We start from the raw sequence: 27964 nt of genomic DNA, 5'->3' as shown, positions 1-27964 counted from the left end.
TGTTGGGTCACTAGGTCACATTCATTCTACCTCTCTGGTCCAGGTACTGGCCGGGTTCTCCTCTCTGGCTGCCCTCCTCACCCAGTCAGGAGGGCTGCCCAAGTGCAACTTCAGAGCAAATCGTCTCTCTCTCTCTTTTTTAAGTGGAAGTATAATTGACATAAAATATCAGATTTGTTTCAGGTGTACAAAATGGTGATTCTTCCTTTGTATGTATTGTAAAATGATCACCTCCATAGGTCTAGTTACCATCTGTCAACATACAGAGTTAGTATAATACTATTCACTGTATTCCCCACGCTGTACATTGTATCCCCATGACATATTTATTTTATAACTGGAAGTTTGTACTTGATTCCCTTCACCCATTTCACCTCCCCCAACTGTCCTTTGGGCAACCACCCGTCTGGGCAACCACCAGGCTGTTCTCTGTGTCTAGGAGTCTGGCTTTTGTTTGATTGCTTTGTTTTTTTATAGCCCACGTGTAAGTGAAATCATATGGTATTTGTCTTTTTCTGTCTGATTTGTTTCATTTAGCAGGATACCGTCAAGGTCGGGTAGATACCCAGAAGTGAAATTGCTGGATCGCACGGTAGTTCTATTTTTAATTTTTTGAGGGACCTCAGTACCGGTTTCCACAGTGGCTGCAGCAAGTGCACGAGGGTTCCTTTTCTGCACATCCTTGCCAACACTTGCTATTTTTCTCTTTTTGATGGTACCCATTCTGACAGGTTTAAGGTGATATCTCATTGTGGTTTTGATTTGCATTTCCCTGATGATCAGTGATCTTGACCATCTTGTCATGGGCCTGTTGGCCATCTGTATGTTTTCTCTAGAAAAATATCTATGCAGATTTTCTACCCATTTTTTAAATCAGATTGTTTGGGCTTTTTTGTTATTGTATGAGTTCTTTATATGTTTTGGATATTAACTCCTTATTGGATATATGATTTGCAAATATCTTCTGTTCAGTATGTTGCCTTTGCATGTTGTTGATGGTTATCTTTGTTGTGCAGGAGTTTTAGTTTGATGTAGTTCCATTTGTTTATTTTTGCTTTTGTTGCCCATGCCTTTGAAGTCAGATCGCCGAAAAAACATCACTAAGACCAACGTCAAAAAGCTTACCACCTATGTTTTCTTCCAGGAGCTTGGTGGTTTACTGCTTACATTCAAGCCTTAAATCCATTTTGAGTTGATTTTGGTATATGGTGTAGGATAGAGGTCTAGTTGCATTCTTTTGCTTGTAGCTGTTCAGTTTTGCCCAGCACACTGTATATTCTTGCCTTTTTGGTGATAAATTAATCAACCAGATATGCATGGGTTTATTGCTGGGCCCTATTCTGTTCCATTGATCTGTGTGTCTGTTTTTATGCCAGTAACATACTGTTTTGATTACTGTAGCTTTGTAGTATAGGTTGAAATCTGGGAGTGTGATACTTCTGACTTTGTTCTTGTTTCTCAAGATTGCTTTGGTGATTTTGGGTCCTGGGGTCTTTTGTGATTCTATAAAAATTTTAGATTATTCTAGTTTTGTGAAAATGCCATTGGGATTTTGATAGGGATTATACCGAATTTGTAGGTTGTTTTGAATAGTATGGACATTTTAACAATATTAATTCTTCCAACCCATGAGCATGGAATATCTTTCCATTTATTTGTGTCCTCTTCAGTTTCTTTCATCAGTGTCTTACAGTCTTCAGTACACAGGTCTTTCATCTCCTTGATTAAATTTATTTAATTTATTCCTAGGTATTTTATTCTTTTTGGTGCAATTATAAATGGGATTGTTGTCTTGATTTCTCTTTCTAATGTTTCATTATTACTGTCTAGAAGTGCAACAGATTTTTGTATGTTAATTTTGTATCCGGCAACTTTACTGAATTCAATTATCCTAGCAGGGTTTTTTTGTGCAGTCTTTATGGTTTTCTCTCTCTTAGCACTGTGTCATCTGCAAATAGTGAAGGTTTTACCTTTTTCAATTTGGATGCCTTTTATTTCTTTTTCTTGCCTAATTGTCATGGCTAGAACTCCCAGTACTGTGTTGAATAAAAGCGGGGAGAGTGGGCTTATCGTCTTATTCCTGATTTTAGAGGAAAAGATTTCAGCTTTTCACCATTGAGTATGAGGTTAGCTGTGGACTTGTCATATATGGCCTTTGTTGGGGTGTGTTTCTTCAGTACCCACTTGGTTGAGAGTTTTTATCATAAATGGATGTTGAATTTTGTCAAATGCTTTTTCTGCATATATTGAGATGATCCTATGATTTTTATCTTTCATTTTACTAATGTGGTATATCATATTGATTAATCTGTGGGTGTTGAACAAGCCTTGCTCCCTGGAGTAAATCCCACTTGATGATGGTGATCTATTTAATGTATTGTTGAATCCAGTGTGCTTATGTTTCATTGCAGATTTTTGCATCTGTCTTCATCAGGGATATTGGCCTGTAATTTTCTTTTTTTTTTTTTTTTATGGTGGTGGTGTCTGGTTTTGGTATGAGTGGAATGTTGGCCTCATAAAATGAATTTGGAAGCATTCCCTCCTCTTCAGTTTTTTGGAAGAGTTTGTGAAGGATAGGTATTAAAGCTTCTTTGAATGTGTGGTAGAATTCACCAGAGAAACCATCTGGTCATGGACTTTTGTTTGTTAGGAGGTTTTTGATTACTGATTCAATCTTCTTACTCTAGTAATAAGTCTTTTCAGATTTTCTGTTTCTTCCTGATTCAGGCTTAGAAGACTGAATGTTCCTAGGAGTTGATCCATTTCTTCTGGGTTGTCCAATTTGTTGGCATATATTTGTTCACAGTAGTCTCATTATCCTTTGTATTTCTGTGGTATCAATTGTAACTTCTCTTTTATTTCTATTTATTTGAGTCCTCTTTTTTTCTTGGTGAGTCCAGCTAAAGACTTGTCAGTTTTGCTTATTTAAGAATTTTGTTTATCTTCTCAAAGTTCTTAGCTTCATTGATTTTTTTTCCTATTATCTTTTTAGTCTTTATTTCATTTATTTCCACTCATGATCTTTATTATTTCCTTCCTTCTAAATTTGGGCTTCTTTTGTTCTTCTTTTTCTAGTTCCTTTAAGCATACAGTTAGATTGATTATTTGATACTTCTCTTGTTTCTTGAGGTAGGCCTGCATTGCTATGAATTTACCTCTTAGAACCACTTTGCTGAGTCCCGTAGATTTTGGTATGTCATATTTCTGTTCATTTTTCTCTAGGTATTTTTTCTTTAATTTCTCTTTTGATTTCTTTGTTGACCCAACGGTGTTCAGTAGCATGTTGTTTAATCTCCATGTATTTGTGGGTTTTTTTAGTTTTCTTTTTGTAATTGATTTCTAGTTTCATACCATTGTGTTTGGGAAAGATGCTTGATATGATTTCAGTCTTCCTGAATTTATTGAGACTTGTTTCACGACCTAACGTGAGCTTTCTTGGAGAATATTCCATGTGCACATGAGAAGAATGTGTATTTTGCTGCTTTTGGATGGAATGTTCTGTATATATCTGTTAAGTCCAACTGCCCCAATAATGTGTTGTTTAAAGCTGATGTTCCTTGCTGATTATCAGTCTAGATGATCTATCTCCTGATGTAAGTGGGGTTTTAAAGTCCTCTGCTATGATTGTATTGCTGTCAGTTTCCCTCATTAGGTCTGTTAATATTTGCTTTAGATATTTTGGTGCTCCTGTGTTGGGTGCATGAAAATATACAAATGTTATATCTTCTTGCTTGCTTTAACCCTTTATCATTATGTAGTGGCCCTCTTGGTCTTTTATGACAGTCTTTGTTTGAAAGTCTATTTTGTGTGCTGTGAGTATAGCTACACCAGCTTTCTTTTCATTTCCATTTGCAGGGAATATCTTTTTCCATCCCTTCACCTTCAGTCTGTGTGTGCCCAAGTGAGTCTCTTGTAGGCAGTGTATAAATGAGACTTGTTTTTTAAAATCCATTCAGCCACTCTGTGTCTTGATTGGAGAATTTAGTCCATTTACATTTACGTTTATAGAGAGGTATGTACTTCTTGCCATTTTGTTCATTGTTTTCTGGCTGTTTTTGCAGTTCCTCTCTTCTGTTTTTCTCTTCCCTTGTGGTATGATTTATTTCTTTAGTGTTACATTCCTTTCTCATTTTCTTTTGTGTATTTACTGTAAGTTTCTGCTTTGTGGTTACTGTGTATTTACTGTCCTATGTATATAACAGTTTGTTTGGATTGACAGCAACTTAAATGTGAACACATTCCAAAACTCTACACTTTTACTCCCTGCTGGCCCACATTTTGGTTTTGATGTCTCATTTTACCATTTTATTTTATACATTTATTAACTAGTTATTGTAATTTTAATTTTACTACTTTTGTCTTTCAGCTTTCATACTAGCTTTATAAGTGGTTAATCCATTACTTTTATTATACATTTACCTTTTCTTTCTTTTTTTTTTTAAAGATTTTATTTATTTGACAGAGAGAGAGAGAGACAGCAAGAGAGGGAACACAAGCAGGGGGAGTGGGAGAGGGAGAAGCAGGCTTCCCACAGTGTGGGGAGCCCGACGCGGGGCTCGATCCCAGGACCCTGGGACCATGACCTGAGCCGAAGGCAGATGCTTAACGACTGAGCCACCCAGGCACCCCGACATTTACCTTTTCTAGTGAGATTTTTACTTTTGTATGTTTTCTTGTTGTTAATTAGTGACATTTCTTTTCAGTTTAAAGAAGTCTCTTTAACATTTCTTGTAAGGCTGGTTTATGTGATAAACTCCTTTAGCTTTTGCTTATCTGGGAAACTCTATCTGTCCTTCAATTCTGAACAATAACCATGCCAGGTAGAATATTCTTGGTCAGAAGTTTTTTCAGCAGAATATGTCACTCCACCCTCTTCTGGCCTGCAAAATTTCTGCTGAAAAATCTGCTGGTAGCTTTATGAGGTTTTCCTTGTATGTAACAAGTTGTTCTTCTCTTGCTGCTTTTAAGGTTCTCTCTTTATCTTTAACTTTGGACATTTTAATTATAATGTGTCTTGGTTTGGCTCTCTTTGGGTTTATTTTATTTGAAATTCTCTGGACTTGCTGGACCTGAATGTCTGTTTCTGTCTTCAGGTTAGAGAAGTTTTCAGCCATTATTTCTTGAAATAAGTTTCTGCCCCTTTTTCTGATTCTCCTCCTTCTGGGACCCCTATGATGTGAATGTTATTCCACTTGATGTCCTATAGATCTCTTATCTTCATTTTTTTTTTTTTTTAATTCTTTTTGCTTCTCTGTCTGGGTGATTTCCAGTGTTTTGTGTTCCAGTTCACTGATCTGCTTCATCCAGTCTGCTCTTGAACCTGTATAGTATGTATTTCAGTTCAGTTATTGTTTTCTTCAGCTCTGTGACCTTTGCTTGGTACTTTTTTTTTTTTTAAGGTAGGTTCCATAGTGGGCCAACATGGAGCTTGAACCCGTGACCCTGAGATCAAGAGTTGCATACTTAACCAACTGACCCAGGCACCCTGCTTGGTACTTTCTTATATCTTATCTTTGTTGAAGTTCTCACTGGGTTCATGCATTCTTCTCCCATGTTTGGCAAGCATCTTTATGACCATTACTTTGAATTCTTTATCAGGTAGATTACTATCTCCATATCATTAAGGTCTCTTTCTGAGGTGTGTGTGTGTGTGTGTGTGTGTGTGTGTGTGTGTGTGTGTGTGTGTTGTTTGGAACATATTTCTCTCTTTCTTTATTTTGTTTGACTCTGTTTCTGTGTATTAGGTGAAACAGCTTCCTCTTTCAGTCTTGAAGGAGTGGCCTTGCGTAGATAATGATACTTCTTGTTCAACCTTGCCCTAGCTCTTGGTTGTCTCTCAAACCTTTGTGATTGTCTAAGTAGCCTGATTTATTCTTGATATGTCCCTGTTGTTGAGGATGTGCCAAGACCTGTCAGTGTTCCAAGGGACGAATCTCATTTATCACCTAGTTTCAGGTTGATTAGAAGCCAGACCCTTAGGCAGCAGTTTTTAAAGTATGCAAATATATACAGTCCTGTGGGGCTGCAGTTGTAAACCCTGCTGGCCTCCAGGCCAGGAGATTTGCAGGTGTTCCCTGGGCAACCGTTGCAAAAATTGGGGCTCCAAACGAGTGTATAATCTCACTGCAGAGTCTCATCAAGCCATAGCGAGGCCAGTGGGGTGCACAGGAATGGTATCTCTTTGAGAGATACCCAGGCACTTCCCTGGGAGCGCCTTCATAGCCTCTAGATGTGTTGGAAACCTGAGAGTTGTCCCTCAGGCTGAAGCTTCAGGATAAGTAAATAGGCCTTTTTCACAGGAAGGCAGTACGTGTGTTTCAGTTTGCTGTCTGTGCAGTGCCCTGCGGGTGTTGGCCTGCCAAGAACTGTCTTTTTGATTGTTAGAGTCCCTTGGAGGTCAGGAATGCCAGCCCCCTTGGCCACTAGGGCCAGGCAAAGAAGGGCTGTCTCCTGCCTGGTTTCTGTGTGGCTGCTGACCTTAGCAGGGCAACGGGGGGTTTGTAGGGGTGAGGCACACTCACCAGCTTGGGAAAGGCAGTGGGAAAATGCCCTCACTGTGCATGCCTCCGGGGTTTAGCAGTGCAGCCGGAGCGGGCCATGTGTGCGTGCATGCTTTGTCCCAAGTTGGGGAGGGGGCAATGCCATGACCACTGGTGCTCACCAGCCCCAGCCAGGGGGTGGGGGTGTGTCACAAGTGCTACCTGTGCTCATGGACTTTAGCACGGGAGGGAGAGAATGCTGTGATTGTTCATGCTTGCTTGCCCCTGCCGGGAAGCTGGGAATTGCTGCAGCCACTCAGGATCTCCAGCCTCAGCAAGGTGGCAGGACAGCGGCATAACCGTTCCCCCCCCCCCCCACCAGCCCCCGCCCAACCCGGTGAGGCAGTGGGTGGGTGTGTGCCCAAGCGCACAGTCTGCGCTAGCAGGGTAGGTGGAGAGCTACAAACAGTGTCCACCAGTGCCTCCATCCCTGGAGAGAGCAGGCTGCCCCCTGCCCCTCCAGCAGATGCCCCCAGGCCAGCAAATGAACCTGCTTTGCATACAGTCCAGGTGCTTTTGAAATTGGTGCTTTTTCCGCCAGATTCTGGGGCAAGTGAGACTGCAGGTGATCCCTTTAAAAGGAGGATCTCGGTTTCCTATGGCACTTTGGGTTCCTTGGATGTCAGCCAGATGTTTTTGGGAGTTCATCTCTCTGATGCAGATCCCCAAGGGTTGGAGTGCCTGATGTGGGGCACTGTGACCACTCCTCCGGGAGAAGTGCCTGTCTGGTGAGATCCTTCTCTCTGGCGGGGTCACTGCAGGGCGGGGGGTGGGGGGGTGGGCGGCGTGTTTTGGCCAGACCGTGTCCCTGCCTCACCCATTTCAGTGAAGTCCTATTATCTTTTGTTGTGGAGAGCAGTTCATCGAGTTCTCATATCTTTTCCAGAGGGAAAGGATCCTGATGTAGCTGTTGATTTCATGTGTCCTTGGCAGGAGGTGAATGCAGGATCTTCCTACACAGCCACTTTGGATTCTTTTTTTCCTCAAATCATCTTTATAGTACCCTGATTCCAGAGGAAGTGAAAGTTTCTGAGTAGCTTCAGCAAAAATGAGCCAGGAGGATCCTGACTGACCTGATGTCAGCCAGTGTCCATCCCTGGGGCTGGGTCATTTAGGGTCAGCCCCATCTGAGGAGCAGTTGAGGAACGCTGGGCCAGAGGCACAGATATGCTGCGGTTTGTCAGAACTGGCAGGTGTGAGCTCATGGGCATTGTCATCCTATGGGCACCGAGTTGCCTTAGGAAGAAAGCGGCATGTTTCAGCTCTACTGCGGAAGAATATTTGGGGTTGGGGGACGCCAGCTCTACTGCGGAAGAATATTTGGGGTTGGGGGACGCCTGGGTGGCTCAGTCGGCTAAGTGGCTGCCTTCGGCTCAGGTCATGATCCCACGGTCCTGGGATCGAGTCCCACGTTGGGCTCCCTGCTCAGCGGGGAGCCTGCTTCTCCCTCTGCCTGCCGCTCCCCCTGCTTGTGCTCTTGCTCACTTTCTTGCGTGTGCGTGCACCCTCTCTCTCTAACAAATAAAAATAAAATCTTAAAAAAAAAATATTTGAGGTTGGTTCTGTTGTCTGCAGGAAGAGATGTGACCCATAGGCCTGAGTTGCAATTCTGTTTTTAAGGGGAGTGCTTTTGGGCGCAGCATCTTTTCTTCGAACTGGGCAGCAGTCTGGACCTGCCCCCCAGCCAGGCTGGCGTACAACCCCCTGCTCGGAGCACACACTAACCTTACCACCATTTCTCTCCTATGGATGCTTTCCCTTTTCAAGGGAAATGATAATGGGTGAAAACCAGAGATGGCTTTTAAAAAGTGTGCAACTTTTTTTTTCCCTTTTACTCCAATACAAATGAAGATAAATGTTTTCATCGTATTCTGGTACACACACACCTTTGTGTACTTAAAATGTACTGAAACAGTATTTACTCCTTACTAAACGCAGTGGACTCTAATATTTCCTCTTCTGTTTCATTGTAGTAAGACACACACATGCTGGTCACAACCACTATAAATTCATTTCACAACCACTAAATGGCAACTCAGACTTTGAAAAACATGAATTAAATCATTGAAAAACAAGCAACAATGGTATATTAGTTTGTTTGGGCCGCTGCAACAAAGACCCACTGACTGGGTGGCTTAACCAGCAGAAACATGCTCTCTCACAGCTCCTGGGATGAGCAGGCCACTTGTTGGCGGGGTCGCTTCCTTCAGAAGGTGAGGGGGAGTCTATTTCAGGCCTCCCCACCAGCTCCCGGTGGTTTGTGGGCCATCTTTGATGTTCCTGGGCTTGTAGAGACTTCACCCCCATCCCTGCCTTCATCTTCACATGGTGTTCTCCCTGTATGCATGTCTGTGTGCATGTGGGCTTACCCCTTTTTTAAGGATACCAGTCATTGGATTAGGGTCCCACCCTGTTCTCGTATGACCTCACCCAATGGTGTCTAATAACCATGGATCACATCTGCAGTGACCCCGTTCCCAAGTCAGGTCACATGTTGAGGTACGGGGGGCTAGGGCTCCACCGGATGAGTTTTGTTGGGGGGAGCAGAACTCAACCAGTAACAAATGATAAAAATACAAAATTGAAAAGACATAAGTTCCTATCTTAGTGGGCTCTTATTACATGACAGACTCTCAGCCAGGCATTTTATTTCATGAACTCAGTAAATCTTTCTTGCCCCATATGATAGTTGAGGAAGCCAAAGCTGAGAGAGGTCGGTCAGTCTCTCAGATTTAAACTTGGGTCTCCTTCAGGGTATATCCGTGAGGGTAAATCTGGTGTGGTAGTTGGTCTTGCAACTAAATTTTGTGGGGAAATTACTCAATTTTGTGTGTGATTTCTGTATAAAACATAACTGATTCCCTTATAAAAATATAATCTCTTTGTATCAGGAAGGAGCTCTTCCCAGTCGTTCTAACAACTTCATGCTTTCTTTTCCTTCCACTATAATTGTTAGCATAGTGTTGATTTTGTTCAGTTTTTTAAACAGTGAGTATTTTTTCAAAATTCTTACAATTTTTGAGCGATTTTTTTAAGAAAATTTTATTTGAGAGAGAGAGAGAGAGAGAGCTCAAGCAGGGGAAGGGGCGGAGGGAGAGAAAGAGAATCTCAAGCAGACTCTATGCTGAGTGCAGATCCAAGGCAGGGCTCCCTGAGATTGTGACCCGAGCCAGAATCAAGTCAGATGCTCAACCAACTGAGCCACCCAGGAGCCCCTTGAAATTTTTTTTTTAAAGATTTATTTATTTATTTTTAGGGGTGCCTGGGCAGCTCAGTCGGTTAAGGGTCTGACTTTGGCTCAGGTCACTATCCCAGGGTCCTGGGATTGAGCCCCACATCAGGCTCCCTGGTCAGCGTGGAGTCTGCTTCCCCCTCTGCCCCTCCCCCTGCTCGTACTCCCTCTCCCTGTCTCTCAGATAAATAAATTTTTAAAAAATCTTTAAAAATTTTTTTAAAAAGATTTATTTATTTATCTTGAGAGAGAGTGCAGGCACGGGGAGAGGGGCGTAGGAAGAGGGAGAGAGAGAATCTCCAGCTGACTCCAGCTGAGCACAGAGCCCAATGTTAGCTGGATCTCACAACCCTGAGACCATAATCTGAGCTGAAATCCAGAGTCAGATGCTAACCGACTGAGCCACCCAGGCGCCCTGAGTGATGTTTCTTTTGAGATAGCTATACCTGATGTTAATATTGAAGAAGTTAATTTAGAGAAACTTAGTGAATGTGCCCTCATCCCAGTACGAGGAATGTGTGTGGGATGCAGGTGTTATTTTGTGTTATGTCACTCAAGTACAAAATAAAAGAAATTTTTGACTTAAGAAAATAGACAAACTTGGGTCTCCTGGATTTCGGAGCCCATGCTTTCCCTTGTTTGCCCTAGTGCTGTACCTGTTCATAAAACATCAAGCAGGAGCCAGACAAGTTCATTTGGTCCAAATTGAAATGCTATGCACAGGTAATAAATGCAGTACAAAATCGCACTGAAGTTCACGGCAAAGGTGACCCCTTAAAGGACACACAGGTGAGGGTCCCTAGAGCCCTATCAGAGGCCTGGGAGGTGTGTGCTCTTGGGGCAGGGAGTGCCAGTAAACTGTTGGCTTCATCCACTGAACTCATCCCCAGCAAGCTGCTGCATTCCTAACAACGCCCAGCAACCAGCGAGACAAGGCACGGTCTCCTTTTGTGCTTCCCTATCCTCATTCTGAATTTAGATCAGGGTGAACAGAGAGAAGGAAATGAGCCAGAAAATAGAAAATTAATACTTGGTGGGGTCGTCATATTTTAATATTAATTTATAGGCAATGTCAGATAACCAGAGTTAAATCTTTTTATCAGCAGGCCGCTCTAGGGTTTAAAAATTGGCATCGATCATTATAAATCAGGTCTCAGGAGCCCTGGGGAATGGTCTCTAGGGATGAGGGTTGATCTAGGGTGGGCAGAAATGTAAATACTTGATTAGCTGTGTCCTTTTCTTTCACACCACCCCTAAAATACTTCTACATCACATTGAGTGACAATGGTATGTTAAATAGTAACAGGAGGGAAGAAGCTATTCAGGTTTATGGTTAGCCTACTTTTAATACTTGTCTTCTTCCCTGTGAATCCTAGGAAACTGTTGTGGGAGAGGTGCTCATTTCAGGGTTGTATTCCTGGCTCACGGTTCTAGGGATGGGCTTAACCTCTTTCTGCTCAGCCCTAGGCAGCGCACCATTTTTCCCAGGTGGCCAGATGTCACTTTTTTTTTTTTTTGCCACGAGCCTGTGAGCAGGAGCACCCACGGGTTTGACACATTTATACTGGGATGACCTTCTGTGACTCAAGTCCCACCTCTCATCTCTTGTCATTGCAGCTGTTTGTCGAGGGCGCGTGGTGAGAGTCCCCACAGGGAGCCTGGTGCGGGTGGTGGGCACTGAGCTGGTCATCCCCTGCAACGTCAGTGACTATGACGGCCCCAGCGAGCAGAACTTTGACTGGAGCTTCTCGTCTTCGGGGAGCAGCTTCGTGGAGCTTGCCAGCACCTGGGAGGCGGGCTTCGCAGCCCAGCTGTACCGTGAACGCCTGCAGAGGGGCGAGATCGTGTTGAGGAGGACCGCCAATGATGCCGTGGAGCTCCACATCAAGAACGTCCAGCCCTCAGACGAGGGCCACTACAAATGTTCAACGCCCAGCACCGACGCCACCGTCCAGGGCAACTATGAGGATACAGTGCAGGTTAAAGGTAACATCCTCATGGGGTTCATCAGGGGCAGACTTTTCTCTGCCACTCTCCTTTGTCAAGATACTTAACTCCTCTGGGACTCTGCTCCCTGTCCGATGGACAGAAGTATCTTACCTGATTAAAAGCGGAGGATAGGCTAGCTCCCCTCCGAGGGCCCTTTCTCTTCGCTATGATTCTGAACCATCTGTGGCTGGCGTGGTGGCAGAGCCCAGCTCTGAGCCAGGTTGCCTGCATTCAATCCAATTGCTGGCTCTACCACCTGTCACCAAGTGGCCGTGGGCATGTTACGTGCCTCATCTTCCTCATCTGTGAAACAGTGCTCCCCTTAAAGGTTATGAGGACAAGGTGAGTTAGCACGTGTCAGGCCTCAGAGCAGTTCCATAGTAAGCATTCATAAGGTTTGCCCTGAGAAGGTGATGGTCACGATGATGTTCACTTTTATGGGAATATCAGATACTTCGAAGCTCATGTCTTTCTTTGTGCCCTTCACAAAGGGCAGTGTGTTCTGGAATTTGTGTGGGTTATATGTAGAGAAAGAACGATGTGGTCACTGCTAGCTTATGAAGGAACCCTACTAGCTTATTGGCCTGATTCTGCAGAGAATCACACCTTATATATTTGGAAGGTTTGGGGTTTTGTGGGTTTTTTTTTCCCTTTTCCAAGTCCTATTAGATTTATTCCCACATTCAGTTCTCTAACCCAATGAAGAAGATCAGCAGACTATTTCCCTGATTTACATAGGAGGGAATGGAAGAGCATAGGTTAATTACTTGCCCAAAAATCATATAGCTAATTGGTAAATGAGCGAGAACAAACTAATTTGGGGTCAGCAAAATAGAAACATGCTTATTGTTATTATTACTTAATTATGCATTTATTTATATCCTGCCTTATTCCAAAAAGCATGTATATCAGAGTAGGGAACGTAGGTAACGATTGGGAAAGTAGAAGATGTATGTGATGATCTAAAAAGAAGGGGCTGATCCAGATATTCATCCCCTCTGTAATGATGTACAGAACCCTGCTATGTCTCAGGGGTTCCCCCTGTTCCCCCCATTTGACTCAGGAGGGAATAAAACAGCCATATCCATTATGTAGGTATTAAAACATCAAATCTACCTCTTCCATCACCTCTTCTTTATAGAAAATCCCAAAGATGTTTTTTAGAAAAAAAGTCCCGTGAGACATTCTTGCGTTGCAGTTAATAATTTTTTTTGAAGATTTTATTTATTTATTTGACAGAGAGAGACACAGCAAGAGAGGGAACACAAGCAGGGGGAGTGGGAGAGGGAGAAACAGGCTTCCCAAGGAGCAGGGAGCCTGATGCGGGACTCGATCCCAGGACCCTGAGATCATGACCTGAGCTGAAGGCAGACGCTTAACGACTGAGCCACCCAGGCGCCCTGCATTGCAGTTAATATTTATGTGTTGCTTTTAGTCATCACAAACATGCTGTACCTCCATTAGGTTAGATGCACATTTATCTCCCCTGTAATTCTCATCTTGAGGAGTAGGGGGCAGCAGGAGAATTCCCCTTACCCTGTCCCCCCAGTGTCTTCCTGTTTCTTCTCCAGTCTTTGGAAGGAAGGAGCAAGGAGAGGCTTTCCTTGGGTGAGGAAAGCAGATAGATGGTCATGAATGAGACTGGCTGGTTGCCCAGGTAGTGCCTCTGGTGGCTGCCATGCAGGGTCCGGGGTCTGTCTGGTCTTCAGCATTGTGGGTCTTCAAACTGTTCAGCCATGCGCTGACAGATATCTGGCCTCAAGAACGGAGTCCCATTAACTGGACTCACAGACTGATGGATAATACTAGAAGGTCATTATATTCATTTTGCAGTAGAGATGGGTCTTTGGGATAGGTCTTTCTAAAGATGGAGCAGTTTTTTCTCAAGGACACTAAATTAGTTTCTAAGTGTGGAATTTCGAGAAAAACCAAAGACATAATGAATAGTAGGGTTGGAGGGTTCTTTTATCCAGCTTGTAGACAAGTCTCAGAGATTGGCCACGCCCTTTGGTAGAGGCTTTTTCTCTGGTTATCTCGATTATCACTTCCCTTCCCAAATAGCACTCACCAATACTTTCTGGATTTCTGGCCCCCTATAAAGAGCCAGCCTTTTCCCAGATGGCCCTAATAGGGTACATAGCTGAGGGTTCTGTTTTCCTTGACGGGTTCCTTTTCTGCATGTACCTTCTACTCACCCTAGTTGTTCTCAGGCGTTTCCCAGGCCTCGGGGCACAGGCAGCTCATGCCACGCTTTTGCCCTCTTTGGAACATGCTGCTTTAACTGGTAGAAGATTCTGGAGCCTGGTGCCCTAACAGAGGAGTGTGTGACGGTAACAGCCAGTTATTTTACCAACATTGCTGAGCGCCAAGCACCTCTGCTTATCACTACTTCAGCGCTGTCAGCTCCCTGAGATGGGTCCAGTTGTCATCCCTTTTTAGAAATGAGGAAACTGAGGCACAGAGGAGTGAAGTAACTTGCTCAGGGGTGACAGAAATCCATCCCTAAGGCACAACTCCCAAAAGGGAGTGTTCTCCCCTCAGTTCTAGCGGGGGTGGGGGGGGTCTTTAGTGCCTCTTCTTTTTGTTTCTCTTTTTTTTTCTTCCTTTTTCTTTTTTCCCTTTTTTCTTCTTTTTTTTAAAATTTCTTTCTCAGGTCAGAAAGTCAGTTGGGATTACACACGAATTAAAATGGGAGAGGGTTCCCGCGTGGGCGCTAGAACAGGGCGAGGGTGCCGCGCCGCTCCCGCGGGGGGGGGGGGGCCAGAAAGCCCCAGAAGGGGGCGGGTGCCTGCAGGGGCCGTGGGCGCGCGCGGCTGACGGCTGTGCTTCCTCCCGCAGTGCTGGCCGATGCCCTGCGCGTGGGCGCCGCCGCGCCGCCCGCCCCGGGCCTGAGCCTGCGCCTGGGCGAGCCGTTCGAGCTGCGCTGCGCGGCCTCCACGGCGTCGCCGCTGCACACGCACCTGGCGCTGCTGTGGGAGCTGCAGCGCGGCGCGGCCCGGCGGAGCGTGCTGGCCCTGACCCACGAGGGCCGCTTCCGCCCGGGGCCCGGCTACGAGCAGCGCTACCGCGCCGGCGACGTGCGTCTGGACACCGTGGGCGGCGACGGCTACCGCCTGGCCGTGGCCCGCGCCCTGGCCTCGGACCAGGGCTCCTACAGGTGCGTGGTCAGCGAGTGGATCGGCGAGCAGGGCAGCTGGCAAGAGATTCAAGAGAAAGCCGTGGAAGTGGCCACCGTGCTGATCCAGCCAACAGGTGAGCTCCTGGAACTTGTCTGGCTTACGCTCTGGCCTGTTTTCCGGCCAGGGGCCGGGTAAAGGACCAGGCGGGATCCCCATCCTTTGGGGGACAAGGTCGGTGCTGGCCACGTGAGGCCTCCCGTTGACGGGCAGGGTGAGTTAGGGTGGTGGTGAGAGTTTGGGGAAGGTGTGTTTGTTTTGTGCTGGCTGCCTGTGGTTTTGCTTTACAGCTGCTTCTCATCTGGATTCATACTCCTGGGACTCTGCGGGTTGCATAAAATACTAAGACAATTTGTTGACTGAAAGATTAAGTCCCTTCAAGTGCCAGAATGAGGTCTGGCCTGGTGTTCAGGGGGGCTTCGGGACGGAGCTGCCCCCACTCCCTTTATTTTGTTTTGGCTTTATCTTATTTGGGTGTTTCCTGAAATTCTGGTTTGGCTATTTCGCACAGCCGTTGGAGTGCGTCCGGCTCTTCCCCAGACGTCTGGTCTACCTTGGATCCTCTAGATATGCCATCCAGGCTAGATGAGACTTCTCTAGGGCTGGGCCTCTTCTTGGTCTGTGTATGACACATACCCCTGGAGTGTGCATCCAGCCCTGGGGTCTCCCTGCAGGCGGTTCTCTGTGCTCTCACCTGTGAACCAGCCTTTGTATTTGAAAAAACACACACACACTTTCCTATTCCTATTAGAAAGCAAGAAAATACAAGATACATTTATAAAAACCATAAAAAGTAAGAGAGGAGAAACAAGCTGTTATTGACTCTGTCCAACAAACATTAATAAAGAACCTACTGGATGATCAGCTCTGTCTGGGCCCTGGGGTCAGACATGCTTGAGGAACATTTCTGGGCCCCATAGAGCTTCGAGCTCCAGCAGAGACAGTGTAGAGAGACCATCTCAGGATGAGGTCATTGCTGTGGATGGATGGCTATCCTTGGTTTTCTGGGAGGCTAACATCCTCAGACCCATTGCTGCCGCCTCCTGCTTTATAAACTGGGAAGACCTGGGGCAGACTCATTTCCTGAGTATAAATGTGAATGTGTGGCCGCTCTGTTGCTCAGATGGGAAGGAAAGCAGGAGATGGTCCTCATGGGGAGTATTTTCCCCCTGCAGGCTGCATGGTCCTGAGCACTTCATTCTGCATTTATACCACTGCCCAGGAGTTGGATTTGGTAAAAAAGCAGGACTGAGGTTCCTGAGTGACTGCGGCCATCAGTGAGGTGGGAGGTGCTCTTGCCGAGGAAAGGGGCTACTCATCATGGCCAGTCTTCCACTGGCCGCAGAAATCACTTTCTAAGTGGATTCAGGTCGCCTGCCTTTAAGGATGTGATCTGCCTGGAATCTCTCCTAAGAAACTGGGATATTCAGTTTGCATCACACTATTCTCAGGCCGGCGGGGGAGGGGGGGTGCAGAACGATTAAGAGTTTCAGATTTGCAACAAGTTATCTTTTTGTGCAGAATTTGAATTGTAAAGGTATTCTTTATTTCAGATAAGCCACAAAACCCATAATATCGAGTATAAGACTTGAAAAGTCTGAACTTCTTATGCATATAATAGCATCTGTCTCTCTCCTGAGCCTGGGCTTCATAACCATTTTGTTGCCATGGGCTTCTTTGACAGTCTTGAAGCCCACAGACCCCTTCTCGGAATTAACGTGTTTTAATTCATTAAAAATGTATGTAGGTTGACAAGGGAAAATGATTCTATTGAAATAGTTATCAAAATATTTTAAGACAAATTTGTTACATGGTAATATTGTGCTTTATTAATGCATTAAATAATATATAGTGGCAGGCTTAACAACCACTGTACTTTCCAAGTAGCAACAAGTGCAAATGATATTTTAAGATATCTGCAACAATTGCAATGTAATTTGAAAATATCCTTGACTTCTATTGGGCCAAAGTCCCAGGGACAGATAATACTCTAGCGGTTTGTTGCTTAGTTTCGTAATGAGAGGAGATGCTATATTTCAGGTAGAGATTAGTAAAAACAAAGACAAGATTTTTTCCCACCCAGGTCACAGACTTCCTAAATTATCTTCTTGGACCCCAGGTTAAGAACCACCACACTAGAGGGCTGGCCTCTCTCTTTTTGTCAACACCTGTACTATCCATAGCTAGCTTCTTGAATATTCTTACTGCATTATTATGATAAACAGCCCAAAGCTACTTAAACAGTGGGGCTGTGTTATGTATGTGGCAATACCCCTCTCCCCCCCCCCCCATGTTGGGAGTGGTCTGCATCATGCAGATCTTGGTGCCTAATTTATGGCTTCAGTTATATCCAACCAGAGAAAGCTTCACCACCACAGGCTTTTGTCTGGGGTATCCCCTTGCATTATGAATCCTTAGAAATTATTCTTTTTTTTCCTTCCACCTGCTCTGTCCTGTCTCCCAGCTGTGAATCGCCCCCAATCCAGAACATACGGGAACAATGGTTAGTGATGTGGCAAGCTATTTAGCACCTTGCAGGGAGAAGATTACAAAGAGAACTATTCAGTTATTCTTAAAGCTGAGAATCCGTTTTGTCCATACCTGCAGTCCACAGCTGTGTATTTACCCCTTCCTCACTCACCTGCTTCCCTCCTGAGCCGCCTTTTACTTCCAGCCGGCACAGAGGTACTCCAGCAGTATTCCAGGGTCTCTGACCATAGGCATTGCTTGTGGGGCTGTTCGAACCCCTCACAGTGCAGGCTCAGAGCGGCAGTTTCCATACTGACTCCTCTCAAAAGATGCCCTCAGATTACTTTTGGCCCCTTTAAAGGGGTTAAGGAGGAGGAAGAATTTGGAGGGTGGGTGAGGTGAGAAATCAAACTTTTAAATTCCCTTTCATAATACTATACCCACCTCATTTTCTGTCTTCATCAAGGTGGGTCTTGAACTTGGCCTAAAATGCTTGTTCGAAATGTTGTCAGGCTTTGGAAACATTTATATGAAAGCAGTCTACTCCAGAGGGCATGGGCTTTGGGGTTGGGCCTTTTCTGAGCCAGGCACCAGCCTTTGTTGCTGAGCTTACTCAGGATAGCAGCTGAGGCTGAGCCAGTCTTGGAAGACCATGCCTCCACTCGAATCCCCTGGGAGGTGTTAGCTATTTCTCATCTAAGCAGTGGTTCCCAGAGCATTACCACGAATTGAATGTTTTTCTACTCTGATTACAGATGTTCAACTTCTTAAAAAAAAACAACACTCAAATAAAGTAAAATGTTTCCATGTAAAAAGCTTTGACAGGGGAATGCTGAAACCAGATCTGCCCTGAGACTGTGACACCAAATACTTCAATACTTCATCTAAATATAGTCTACTTTTAATTATCCACAGTCTTGTGAGAAGGCAGTGGCATGGATACTCCGAAAGTCATTGTGTTTTCGTTTTACAGTATCTGTTTTATATTTGGCTTTAAGGTGGGTATGTCTAATGGAATAAGTGATGCTCTGCATTTATTCCATTACATTGCATTTTGAAGGCTTGACTCATAAGGCATATTGTCTGGTTTCACTTTCCTGGTCCTTCTGTTTAGGATTTTCTTCTTTTTTACCCAGAAGATGGTTTCACCCTCACCTCCTGCAGTCCAGCCTCCAACCCCAAGCCCCTGGTCCCCAACTAATAACGCATGCCAGTCAGCACTGAGCTATCCTTTCTCTGTAAAATCACCCAAGTCTTACTATGCACATGGAGAAGCTCTAATTTTAGTTTTGTGATGTTTCGACTTCTTTTCAAACAGACGTTAACAGTTAAGAGCAGAGCCCCTGGAGACAGCTTACATTTGAGTCCCTGCTCTGCCATGTATTACCTGTGTGACCTTGGGCAAGTTACTTAACTTTTCTGTGCTTCAGTTTCCTTATCGGTAAAATGAAGATAGTAATAGTACTTACCTCCTACGGTCGTTTTGAAGGTTAACGTTTCTAAGGCACTCCGAGCAGTGCCTGGCATTTCGTAAGTGTATGTTAAGTGTTTGCTGCTGTTAGTATTTTCATGTAATGGAAAGAAATGTATTATAATTTCCTTAATTTATTCAGTAAATATTTCTCAAGCACTTAGAATCGCACAAAGCCTTCTAACTTTAACGCCATAAATAAGAACATAGAAGGAGATGATCTAAAGGGAGGGGGGGAGGGGCAAACATAACCCAGATGATCTAGATGTATTTTTGTTTTGTTTTGTTTTGTTTTCATTTTCAAGTTCTGCGAGCGGCCGTGGCCCGGAGCGTGTCTGTGGCTGAGGGAAAGGAGCTGGATCTGACCTGCAACATCACAACGGACCGAGTAGATGATGTCCGACCCGAGGTGACATGGTACTTCGGCAGGTCGCCCGACAGCACTTTGACTGGCTCGCCCGTGTTGGCGAGGCTGGACCGGGATTCCCTGGTGCACAGCTCTCCCCACGTTGCTTTGAGCCATGTGGATGCACGCTCCTACCATTTACTGGTTCGAGATGTTAGCAGAGAAAACTCCGGCTACTATTTCTGCCACGTGGCGCTCTGGGCACCCGGACACAACAGGAGCTGGTACAAGGTGGCAGAGGCCAGGTCTGCCCCCGCCAGTGTGGACGTGACCTGGCTAGGTGAGTGGCTGGGAAGGTGGCCCTTAGCCTCTGGGGCTTTACTCCCTCTGCTTGGGATATCAGGACTGGGCAGAGTGCTGTGCCTTGCCTTTTGCATTATCCTGGCGTTCTTTACATCAGGACATGCATGCTTTAGCCTGGAGTGATCCCAAGCTGGGGCGGGGCGGGGGGGGGGGAGGGGGCGGAGCAAAGCAGGCTGAAATAGAATCTGGCAAGGGAAATGTTTAGATAATGGGGCCTCAGTTGTCTCAAGGCCCTCATTGGAGAGGATAGAGTTTCCTTTTGTTGTCAAGATTTGCAGGGTGGGCCCTGCTAAATGGCTCTTTGAAATGGATCTTCGTTGGAGTGAGAACACTGGCCATTCTTCCTTTCCTTTCCTAGACTCTGAGGTGCTCTCCGGCAGGAGCTGGTGCTTTCCTAAAGCCCGGAACAGAAAGAGAATTCCTTCACTTAATGGAATGTGGTGCTTTGGGTGTTGTTTTTTTTTTTTTTTTCTTCCCTAAATGCCCTGGAATTCCAACATGATTTTATTTGCAGATACCGGTTAAATGGAAGGGCCTTCCTGGCTCCCCGGGCTGTCCTGGTGGGCTCTTTCACCCAGCCGGAGGAGCAGAGTAGCTCTCAGCTGTTGGCTACCATGGCCCTCACTTTATAACAGCTTGGCGTGTATGTGAAATTGTTGTGCCTTTCTTTCATTTGCATCTTCCCTGGCCCTTATTTTCCTAAATGCTTGCCCTTCAGGCCTGACTTTTCTAATTCCTGTTACCATCTTAGAATAGCTTAAGCAGAATAGGGGCAAGTGGAGGATGGGGTGCTTCACCTCCCACCTCCGCCATTACAGAGGTGGAGCTGGACCTACTAGTCAGACTCTTCTGTTTTGAGCTTGATCTCTTTGCTGTCGCATGGGTCTTCTGAGCCCCAATGCGGGCATTTGGCAGCACTCTGACGTTAGTAGGTAAACCAGATCTTTAAAGGCCAGGAAATCATTTCCTCCATCATCTGATGCTGAGCATCCTCCCACCGTGACCCTCATGTCACACTTCGCTCTTCCTCATCTCTGCATCAGATACTCCCGGGTTAGTGGCACATTTGCTGTCTGTTTCTTCCTAATGAGCCTTTATTTGGCAGAGAGGGGGAGTTGGCAAGTGGGGACAGAGGGGGCAGGGAGAAGAGGAGGAATAAGAGAGTGAGCAGAAGGTACGGCCAATTCCGAGTGAGCCCAGGCAGGGTGTTAATCATCCCCGGTAGCAAAGTGATTCTTTGATATCTGCACAGTAAAAGGAGCAGGGTTTATCTGGCGAGCTTTTATTCTTGCCGTCTGAACCCTGTGCGAGAGTCTCGCTATGAAGTACTGAACTGGAACAATGTTGGCCCAGCTAGAACTCTCCTTAGCAACCTTCAAAATAAAACAGATGTTGTCAGCACCGAAAGAAGACTTTTCATCTCTGGGGCTGAATTTGTCTCACGGCTCTGATGCTCGGTGCATTGTGTGGTGCCGTCAAATCCCAGCGCCGACTCCCAGTACCCCCTTCCCTCCCCCTGCCAATTTAGAATCAGAGCTCTGGTGGATTTTTTCTTTTTTTTTTTTTTAGAAAGCGCTGCCTGCACTCCAGTGTGAGGGCCTCTTTGAAGTGCTGGTGCACTGATCCTGGCATCGCCCGGGGAGACGCAGGGACTGTCAGAAAGCAGGAGGGTTGCTCCGGGAGGGAATGGGGCTCTTTTCACCAGAAGGGATTTGTTGGCGGCTCCGTTCTCCAGAGAATGAGAAGACATAAAGAGGCTAAATTGTGGGGAAAGGCTCCATTAGGATCCCAAGGATCCAGTTGTTTGTTTTCCTACAGAGTGTCAGCACTCCGTCAATGAAAGTCAGCAGTGTGCTTTACCTTGACCGACGGAAGGGACGCAGAACCTGCACCTTGTGCGGCGTTTTGCACGTGATGGGCACTTGGTAAACATTGGCTGAATGGGTAGATAAACCTGGATGGTGTGCAGGCGCGTGCACAGGAAAACAAGAATTGCAAAGAAAGCAGTAACGTTCAACTTACAGAATATGCAGAGATATTTGCACATGGGTTAACCTTCTGGGCGTGTAAGTGGTAGAAAAACCGCTTGTGTTCTTCTTTCTTCCTCCTGTATCTCCTCCTCCTTCCCTGTGTCTCACACTGTTACAGCTGCTTGGACACTTGTTCAGGAGGTGAGTCAGGCATGAGTACAGCAGCTGACCTTTCTCCAGGACCTCCAATCTGGATTCTGCCCAGGATTGGATGGGCCTGACCTCATGCTTAACAATTGTCTCTAGATACACAACATGTATGTGGATACCTTACCGCATGCACCGTGGGGCCTGTTGGAGATGACTGAGAAGTGTCCAGAAGAGACAGGAAGACAGGTGACCTGCCAAGGACGCTGTTTATGGAGATCGTCTTACGTTATGTGATTATGGGATGTTGGCACAAAAGAGTTCTTGAGAAAGTTGGTTTCCTGTGCAGGTGTTACCCAGAACTTTTAGTTTTGCTGCTTGATAGATTGAAAATAATAATTACTGTTTATCAAACACTTACTGTACACTGGGCTGAGGACTTTGCATGTGTTAAATATCTGATCCCCACAATACCCTTGTGATTGAAGGACTCCCCCTCTTTCCCATCTGAAAACCACTGTGATTTTTATTTTGCTTATGATTTTGACGGTCAGGATTTAGGGAAGGACTCAACAGGGTTCATCTCTCATGTACGCAGGGACAGCTGGGACGAGTGGAGCTGGGGATCCCCTTCTGGATGGCTTTCTCATGTGCATGACGCTGTGTCCCCGGCCCTCTCCCTCTCCACGTGGCGTCTCATTCAGGCCCTTTCCACATGGCTTTGGCTTCTTACCAGATGCTTTGCTTGGGGCGGTCACACTTCTTAGGTGGTGACTGCCTTCCAAGAGGCAGGAAGTGGAAGTGCCCAGCCTTCCACAGTGGAAAGCTGTCCCAGGGCTTGACTCTTTGGCCTTTTTTTTTTTTTAAGATTTTATTTATTTATTTGACAGATAGAGCAGGAACACAGGCAGGGGGAGTGGGAGAGGGAGAAGCAGTCTTCCCACCAAGCAGGGAGCCCGATGTGGGGCTCGATCCCAGGACCCCGCAGTCATGACCTGAGCTGAAGGTAGACGCTTAACTGACTGAGCCACCCAGGTGCCCCTCCTTTAGCTGTTTTCTATGGGTCAGAGCCATTACAGTGTCTGCCCAAGTTCGAGGGGGGGCAGAGAAAGAGACCCCATCTCTTAATGAGAGAGTAGCAAGGTCACATGGCAAAAGGGCGTGGGGGATGGGAAACATTACTGCAGACATCTTTGGAAAATAGAATCTACCAATTGGTGTGAACGCTTGTTTCTTTTATTTCAAAAGAAATGTTTAAAATGACTTAGAAAATTATGTCTCAAAGTCAAGTCTGCCCCAAGTATTGCCATCTTACGTAAATACATTTTGGCTTTGGGAATCGGCTTTATTCCTGAAACGCTAGAGCCTAGAGTCCTCAAAGCTGGGCCATTCTTGTCCTTATTTGCTTGGGGTTGGTACACAGAGCAGATGAGGGAGTTGAAGCTAATTGGGGTCTTCTCATATGTTCCATCATGTTAACTAGACAGAGATCAGGGCAGTGATGTGCAAGGGTCCAGCTAGCCCAAGAGCACTTGCAGCAGCTGGGAGGACTGTGATGATTTTGTAGAGGGTAAGAAAAAGCCTCTTTTACTAGGATTTATGTCCTACTTTTGAAGGAGGGGAAAAAAAAAAGATTTCAGTTGGCTTGCAAAATGAAGCCCAATTTAAAGTAAGAGACATAAAAATAAAATCAAGATCAAAAGGGGTAAAAACAAATCAAAGAATAGATATCGCAAGGTGGTTGGGATGCATTAGTTAGCTGCACTTGAGCGCTGAATTTGCCTCTGAAGTTTTGAAGAGTTGGGGCAAAGAGAAATGTGATTGCACAGTTCACCTCTGATGAAGGAAGCCCGGGAGAGCCAAACTTTTTGTTGGCACTGAATTCATCATGCGCTTTTTTTATGTAAGGGCATTGGAGAACATAATGGACAGTGCTTTCAACTGTTCTTTTATGAAAGGCTCTGAGTGATTGTTAAAATGGATGTTTCTCATATCCACTCTCTATAAAAGCTGAGGGCGTAAATCTTAAGTGTGTGAAGGAGTTTCTGTAAGAAGCTGAGTGACTGTGGAGGACAAACGTTGCTTTGTGTGGATCCAATTTAGTCTACGGCTAAAACTAGAGAATCTAAGGGGGCGTGGCTAGCTAGTCTGCATAGTAGGCCATCTCTCTCTGCGATCAGATGTCTCAAATGAGTCTTTGGCACGAGTTGGATACTAATCAGTTTATGGTTGGGCTCTGTGCCCAAAGTACCAGGCTTCTGTGGTGTTAACTGGGGGGCGTTCCACGGGTTTCAGCTATAAGAGTAGAAGGCAGAGCTGAGTTGGGCGTTTTAGTTTTAAGAACCTGATTGGCACTCTTCCCCACTAGAGGACTGTCCCCTCTTCCAGCAGTGTGCCAGCAAGGGAGGCAATTATTTTTCTTTAGAAGGAGCTGCTAATCTGCCCAGTATTTGTAGAGACTTCAGAGTCCTGTGCCATCCACAGGAGATCAGATTCAGGTCTGCAACTATTATCAGCTCTCTGCCCACGGCTATCTCCGAAGGCAAGGTAGCACTGGGCAAGTGCTGGGGTCCTGCTCCACCACGTTCTAGGCATGTTATCTTGGGTGTGTTGCTTTGGTTTCCTTGGTTTCATGGGAGAATGCATATGAAGTGCTTAGCACAGTGCCTGGCACTCAAGGTCTCTATTCATTCTCAGGGTGGTGATAATGATACTGGTGTTTGGGGAAGGCAGGTCAGTATGTAACAGTATGTAACATACTCTTCCGCACCAAGTGCTTATCTAACTAAGACATACAGGTCCGTCTCAGGGCATGGAGGGACTAGGGATGTGTGTCCTGGAAGCAGCCGCTCGCAAGGAGAAGGGATTGGGCTGACCACACCCAGCCCCCTTCCTGACCCTGCTCCCAAACCTGGGAATTCACTCTTCCTCTTCTGGGAGCAGTGAGTGAGGATGAAGAGAGAAAAACTGCACAAGGGTCATCCAAATGATACTACTATTTCTTCCAGAATGGCTAGTGCTGAAAACAACCTCCTAATAAAGGTTCTGCTCATGTGGGGTAAAGTGTCTCCCCCGAACAACAGGCTTTTAGAGCCTTGTCTGTTTAAACGGGAGAGAACATTTAATTGTTAGACAAATGACGAGAGTAGCAACTCTGACAATTAGTCAACTTGCTCAGCTGCCGCCGGAGTACCTGCCCAGTTCAAGAGACTAGAACCAGCCTCAGCAGAGGCGAGGGCACGCCTTCTCCTGGTTTCTTCTAACTCGGGTACGCAGCCTGCTCCTCTGATGAGCTCTCCCAAGTTAACGAAGCTTCAAAGCGGGTATTAGAACAGGGCCCTGTTGTACACAGTTCGGGATCAGTGCCTTGGCTGTGATTACCACTCTTGCCTTCTGGGCCGGAGCGGGCTTCGAGAAAGCCTTAATAACCAGGCGTATAAGGAGGTTGTGCGGTTTGGTCCTGGTGGGAGCCAGGCCATCATTCTGCTCACACGCACCGTGCAAGACCTTCGGCTTCCAACCTGACTCCTCTGGGCTTTGGGTTTTGTTTTGCTTTGTTTTTTTTTTTTTTTTTTCCATTTAGGAAATGTACATGAAAATCGTACCTATGTCATAAGGTTGTTAAGCTTAAGCGAGAAGGCAAGGAAAGTGTACAGCACGGCCCCTGACATACGGGAAGCCCTCAGTCAGGGCCAGCTGCTGTGATTGTCATTCTCAAACAGGGATGATGAAATACCGCCCTTACGGAATTACTGTGAGAGAAAAAGGAGGCAATCTATGTGAGAACCTCCAGTGCAGGTCCCTGCACACAGTAGGCTAAAAATATCTGCTTTAGTAAATTAGCCAAGGATTCTGACAGGTTTTCACTGTTTTTGAAAGTTGTAATAAGGGCGTTTAATGACCCGTATTAAAAAAAAACAACAAGTCTTTCTTTGGGCAGGGGGTGGGGAGAGGGTTGCAGTGTTGGAGGCCCTAGCTTTAGGAGATGGTGTGTGTATGAGCAGACAGCATCCTGGAGCCAGATTAGGGAGCAGATCCTTATTTCTAAGAATAGAAGTGATGATGTCATGGTTTGACTGGCCTCAGTATTCTGTGAAAGGGCTTACTTACAATGTGGGTGGGTTGTTTGTTAGGTTTTTTTTTTTTGGAATATAAATTTAAAAAAAACTAACACAGAAGTAGAAAGAAGCACCAGCTTCAATAATTACCAGTATTCTGCTAATCTTATTTCATCTCTCCTCCCTCCTGCAGACACACACACAAACATACACACGCACGCACGCATGCACTTTTTCTTCTGGAAGAATTTAAAGCATACCCCAGACACATGTCATTTTGACATTAAGTACTTTAGTATGCATCCTTAACTGTTAAGCATTTTTTAAACATAACCACCATAGCATTCTTAGCTGATTTCTTGATGAGATCAAGCAGGATATAACGGTAATCAGTAGTGATGAAATGCTTATGCCAAAAATGAGCATTTTTATGCAAAATATTAAATTTACTGCAATTCAGCAAGAGTGTTAATGTCTTTTATGTGCAAGGCACTGCAGGCATAGCACATACAGATGAATGAGGTAGGGGGTCCCGGACCCCGGGCAGAGTCCTACAGAAGGTCCATAAGACATATATACAATAATAATCAAAGTTCAAGGCAGCGTTCAGATAAAATCCTTAGAGAGCAGTAAGCAGTAAGCCTGGACCCACCTGGTGGGGTCTCTGTGAAGGTTTGTTGAACATGAAGTAGAGGTATGACAGGTAAATTCAAAGTAGGCTTTGAATCAAAATAATCAAAGAAAATTCTCCGTTAAGTAGAAAAGGCTATATAGGAGAAGTACGTGCATGATGGATTTCAAGGAACAGGCCGTTTCTGCACAGAATGTTTAAAATTGTAGAACAACGATGAAGGAAAATGTCTACACGTGCACTAAAACAAAAACTAAAGAAGAACCCACCGGCACTCCTGCCATTGTGACATTGTGGAGCCATAGCTTCTCCGGGAGTGTAAGTCCAAAGTGGACCTGAAAGGCTGGTGGGTAGTCCAGATGATCTCTGAACATCCTTTAAATCCCTGGAACCTGTGCCTTATGAGTTCCTGAGCCAGGAACCCATGCCTTTGCATTAAGGTCCTCCCTTTTGGGGGCCTGAGATTTAGTCTTAACAGAATGAGACCAACCAGTCAGTGAAGAGCTTCTCCTTTCTCTGTGTTTGGTTCCATAGGGTTTAAACTGACTCCCTTGGAGCTGGAGGATGGAATAGAATGGGAGAGTCTGTTCAGTCATCTGTTCAGCAACCAACCGAGCAGCTGTCCCAAGTGCTGAGGCAGAGGGAACAGCAGGAAGGGAGACAAATCCTGGAAGCATAGGAGGTGGTTAGGGAATGGTGAGAGGTGTGGTCTCAGTGGAGTGTAGAATATGTATCGGAAGGCAGGAGGCGGTGAGGCTGGACACATGGGTTAGACTCACACTGATGAGCACCTTGCATGCCAGGCTGGGGAGTGTGTTCTTACTCAGGAAGTGAGAAGAAAAGCCACGGGAGGTTTATTGTGCAGATAACTGTGTCTTCCTAGAGGTGCGTTGGGAGGTTATCATAATCGTCTTGGCTGGAAGCAAAGAGAGCCCGAACGAGGATGCTGTTCATGAGGTTTCAACTTTTGTTCACAAATATTTATAGAGCATCCACTGTGTGCAAGTCCTGGAATGGGGGCAGTGTGAGAGTTGGGGACCCTCAGAGTGGAGAGTCGGAGATGGCACACAATTCAAGCAGAGGTGACCAGGAGAGTGAATGGTGGGTGTGGCAGCAGGAACCGTAATGGGGAAGTTAGGAGGAGGAGTTGGCGGTGTCTGTTTGGAGTGGGAGTCAGCTGAGTCCGTGTGTGTGTGTGTGTGTGTGTGTGTGCGTGTGTGTGTGTGTATGCATGCGCACATGGATATATGAGTGTGTGCGTGCACATGCACGAATGAGTGTGCCTGTGTGAATTGTGCTTGTGTATGTATACTTGCACACGTGTGTGCATGCACAAACGAGTGTGCCTGTGTATGAACGTGTGCTTGTGTGTGCATGCACACATGTGTATGGATGTGCTTGTGTATGTATACTTGCACACGTGTTTAACATGCACGAATAAGTGTGCCTGTGTGTGAATGTGTGCTTGTGTATGTATGCTTGCACACGTGTGTGCATGCACGAATGAGTGTGCCCGTGTATGAACGTGTGCTTGTGTATGTATACTTGCACACGTGTGCGCATGCACGAATAA

General features: G+C 45.6%; 1 protein-coding gene across 1 annotated transcript in view; it reads left to right on the top strand.

The window, feature by feature from the left end:
* The window catches only part of PTGFRN (prostaglandin F2 receptor inhibitor), an 81846-nt gene that overhangs the window by 26069 nt on the left and 27813 nt on the right, over positions 1–27964 (top strand). The window contains exons 2-4 of the mRNA XM_028102115.2: positions 11389–11757; positions 14599–15012; positions 19182–19562. Coding sequence (XP_027957916.1) covers positions 11389–11757; positions 14599–15012; positions 19182–19562 — 1164 coding nt within the window. The remainder of the gene's footprint in view (positions 1–11388; positions 11758–14598; positions 15013–19181; positions 19563–27964) is intronic.

Source organism: Eumetopias jubatus, unplaced genomic scaffold (genome assembly GCF_037043125.1).
Source record: "Eumetopias jubatus isolate StellerSeaLion01/CBP00866 unplaced genomic scaffold, mEumJub1_p1.0 scaffold_4, whole genome shotgun sequence".
Classification (NCBI taxonomy): Eukaryota; Metazoa; Chordata; class Mammalia; order Carnivora; family Otariidae; genus Eumetopias; species Eumetopias jubatus.
This window is presented reverse-complemented; position numbering and strand designations above follow the sequence as displayed.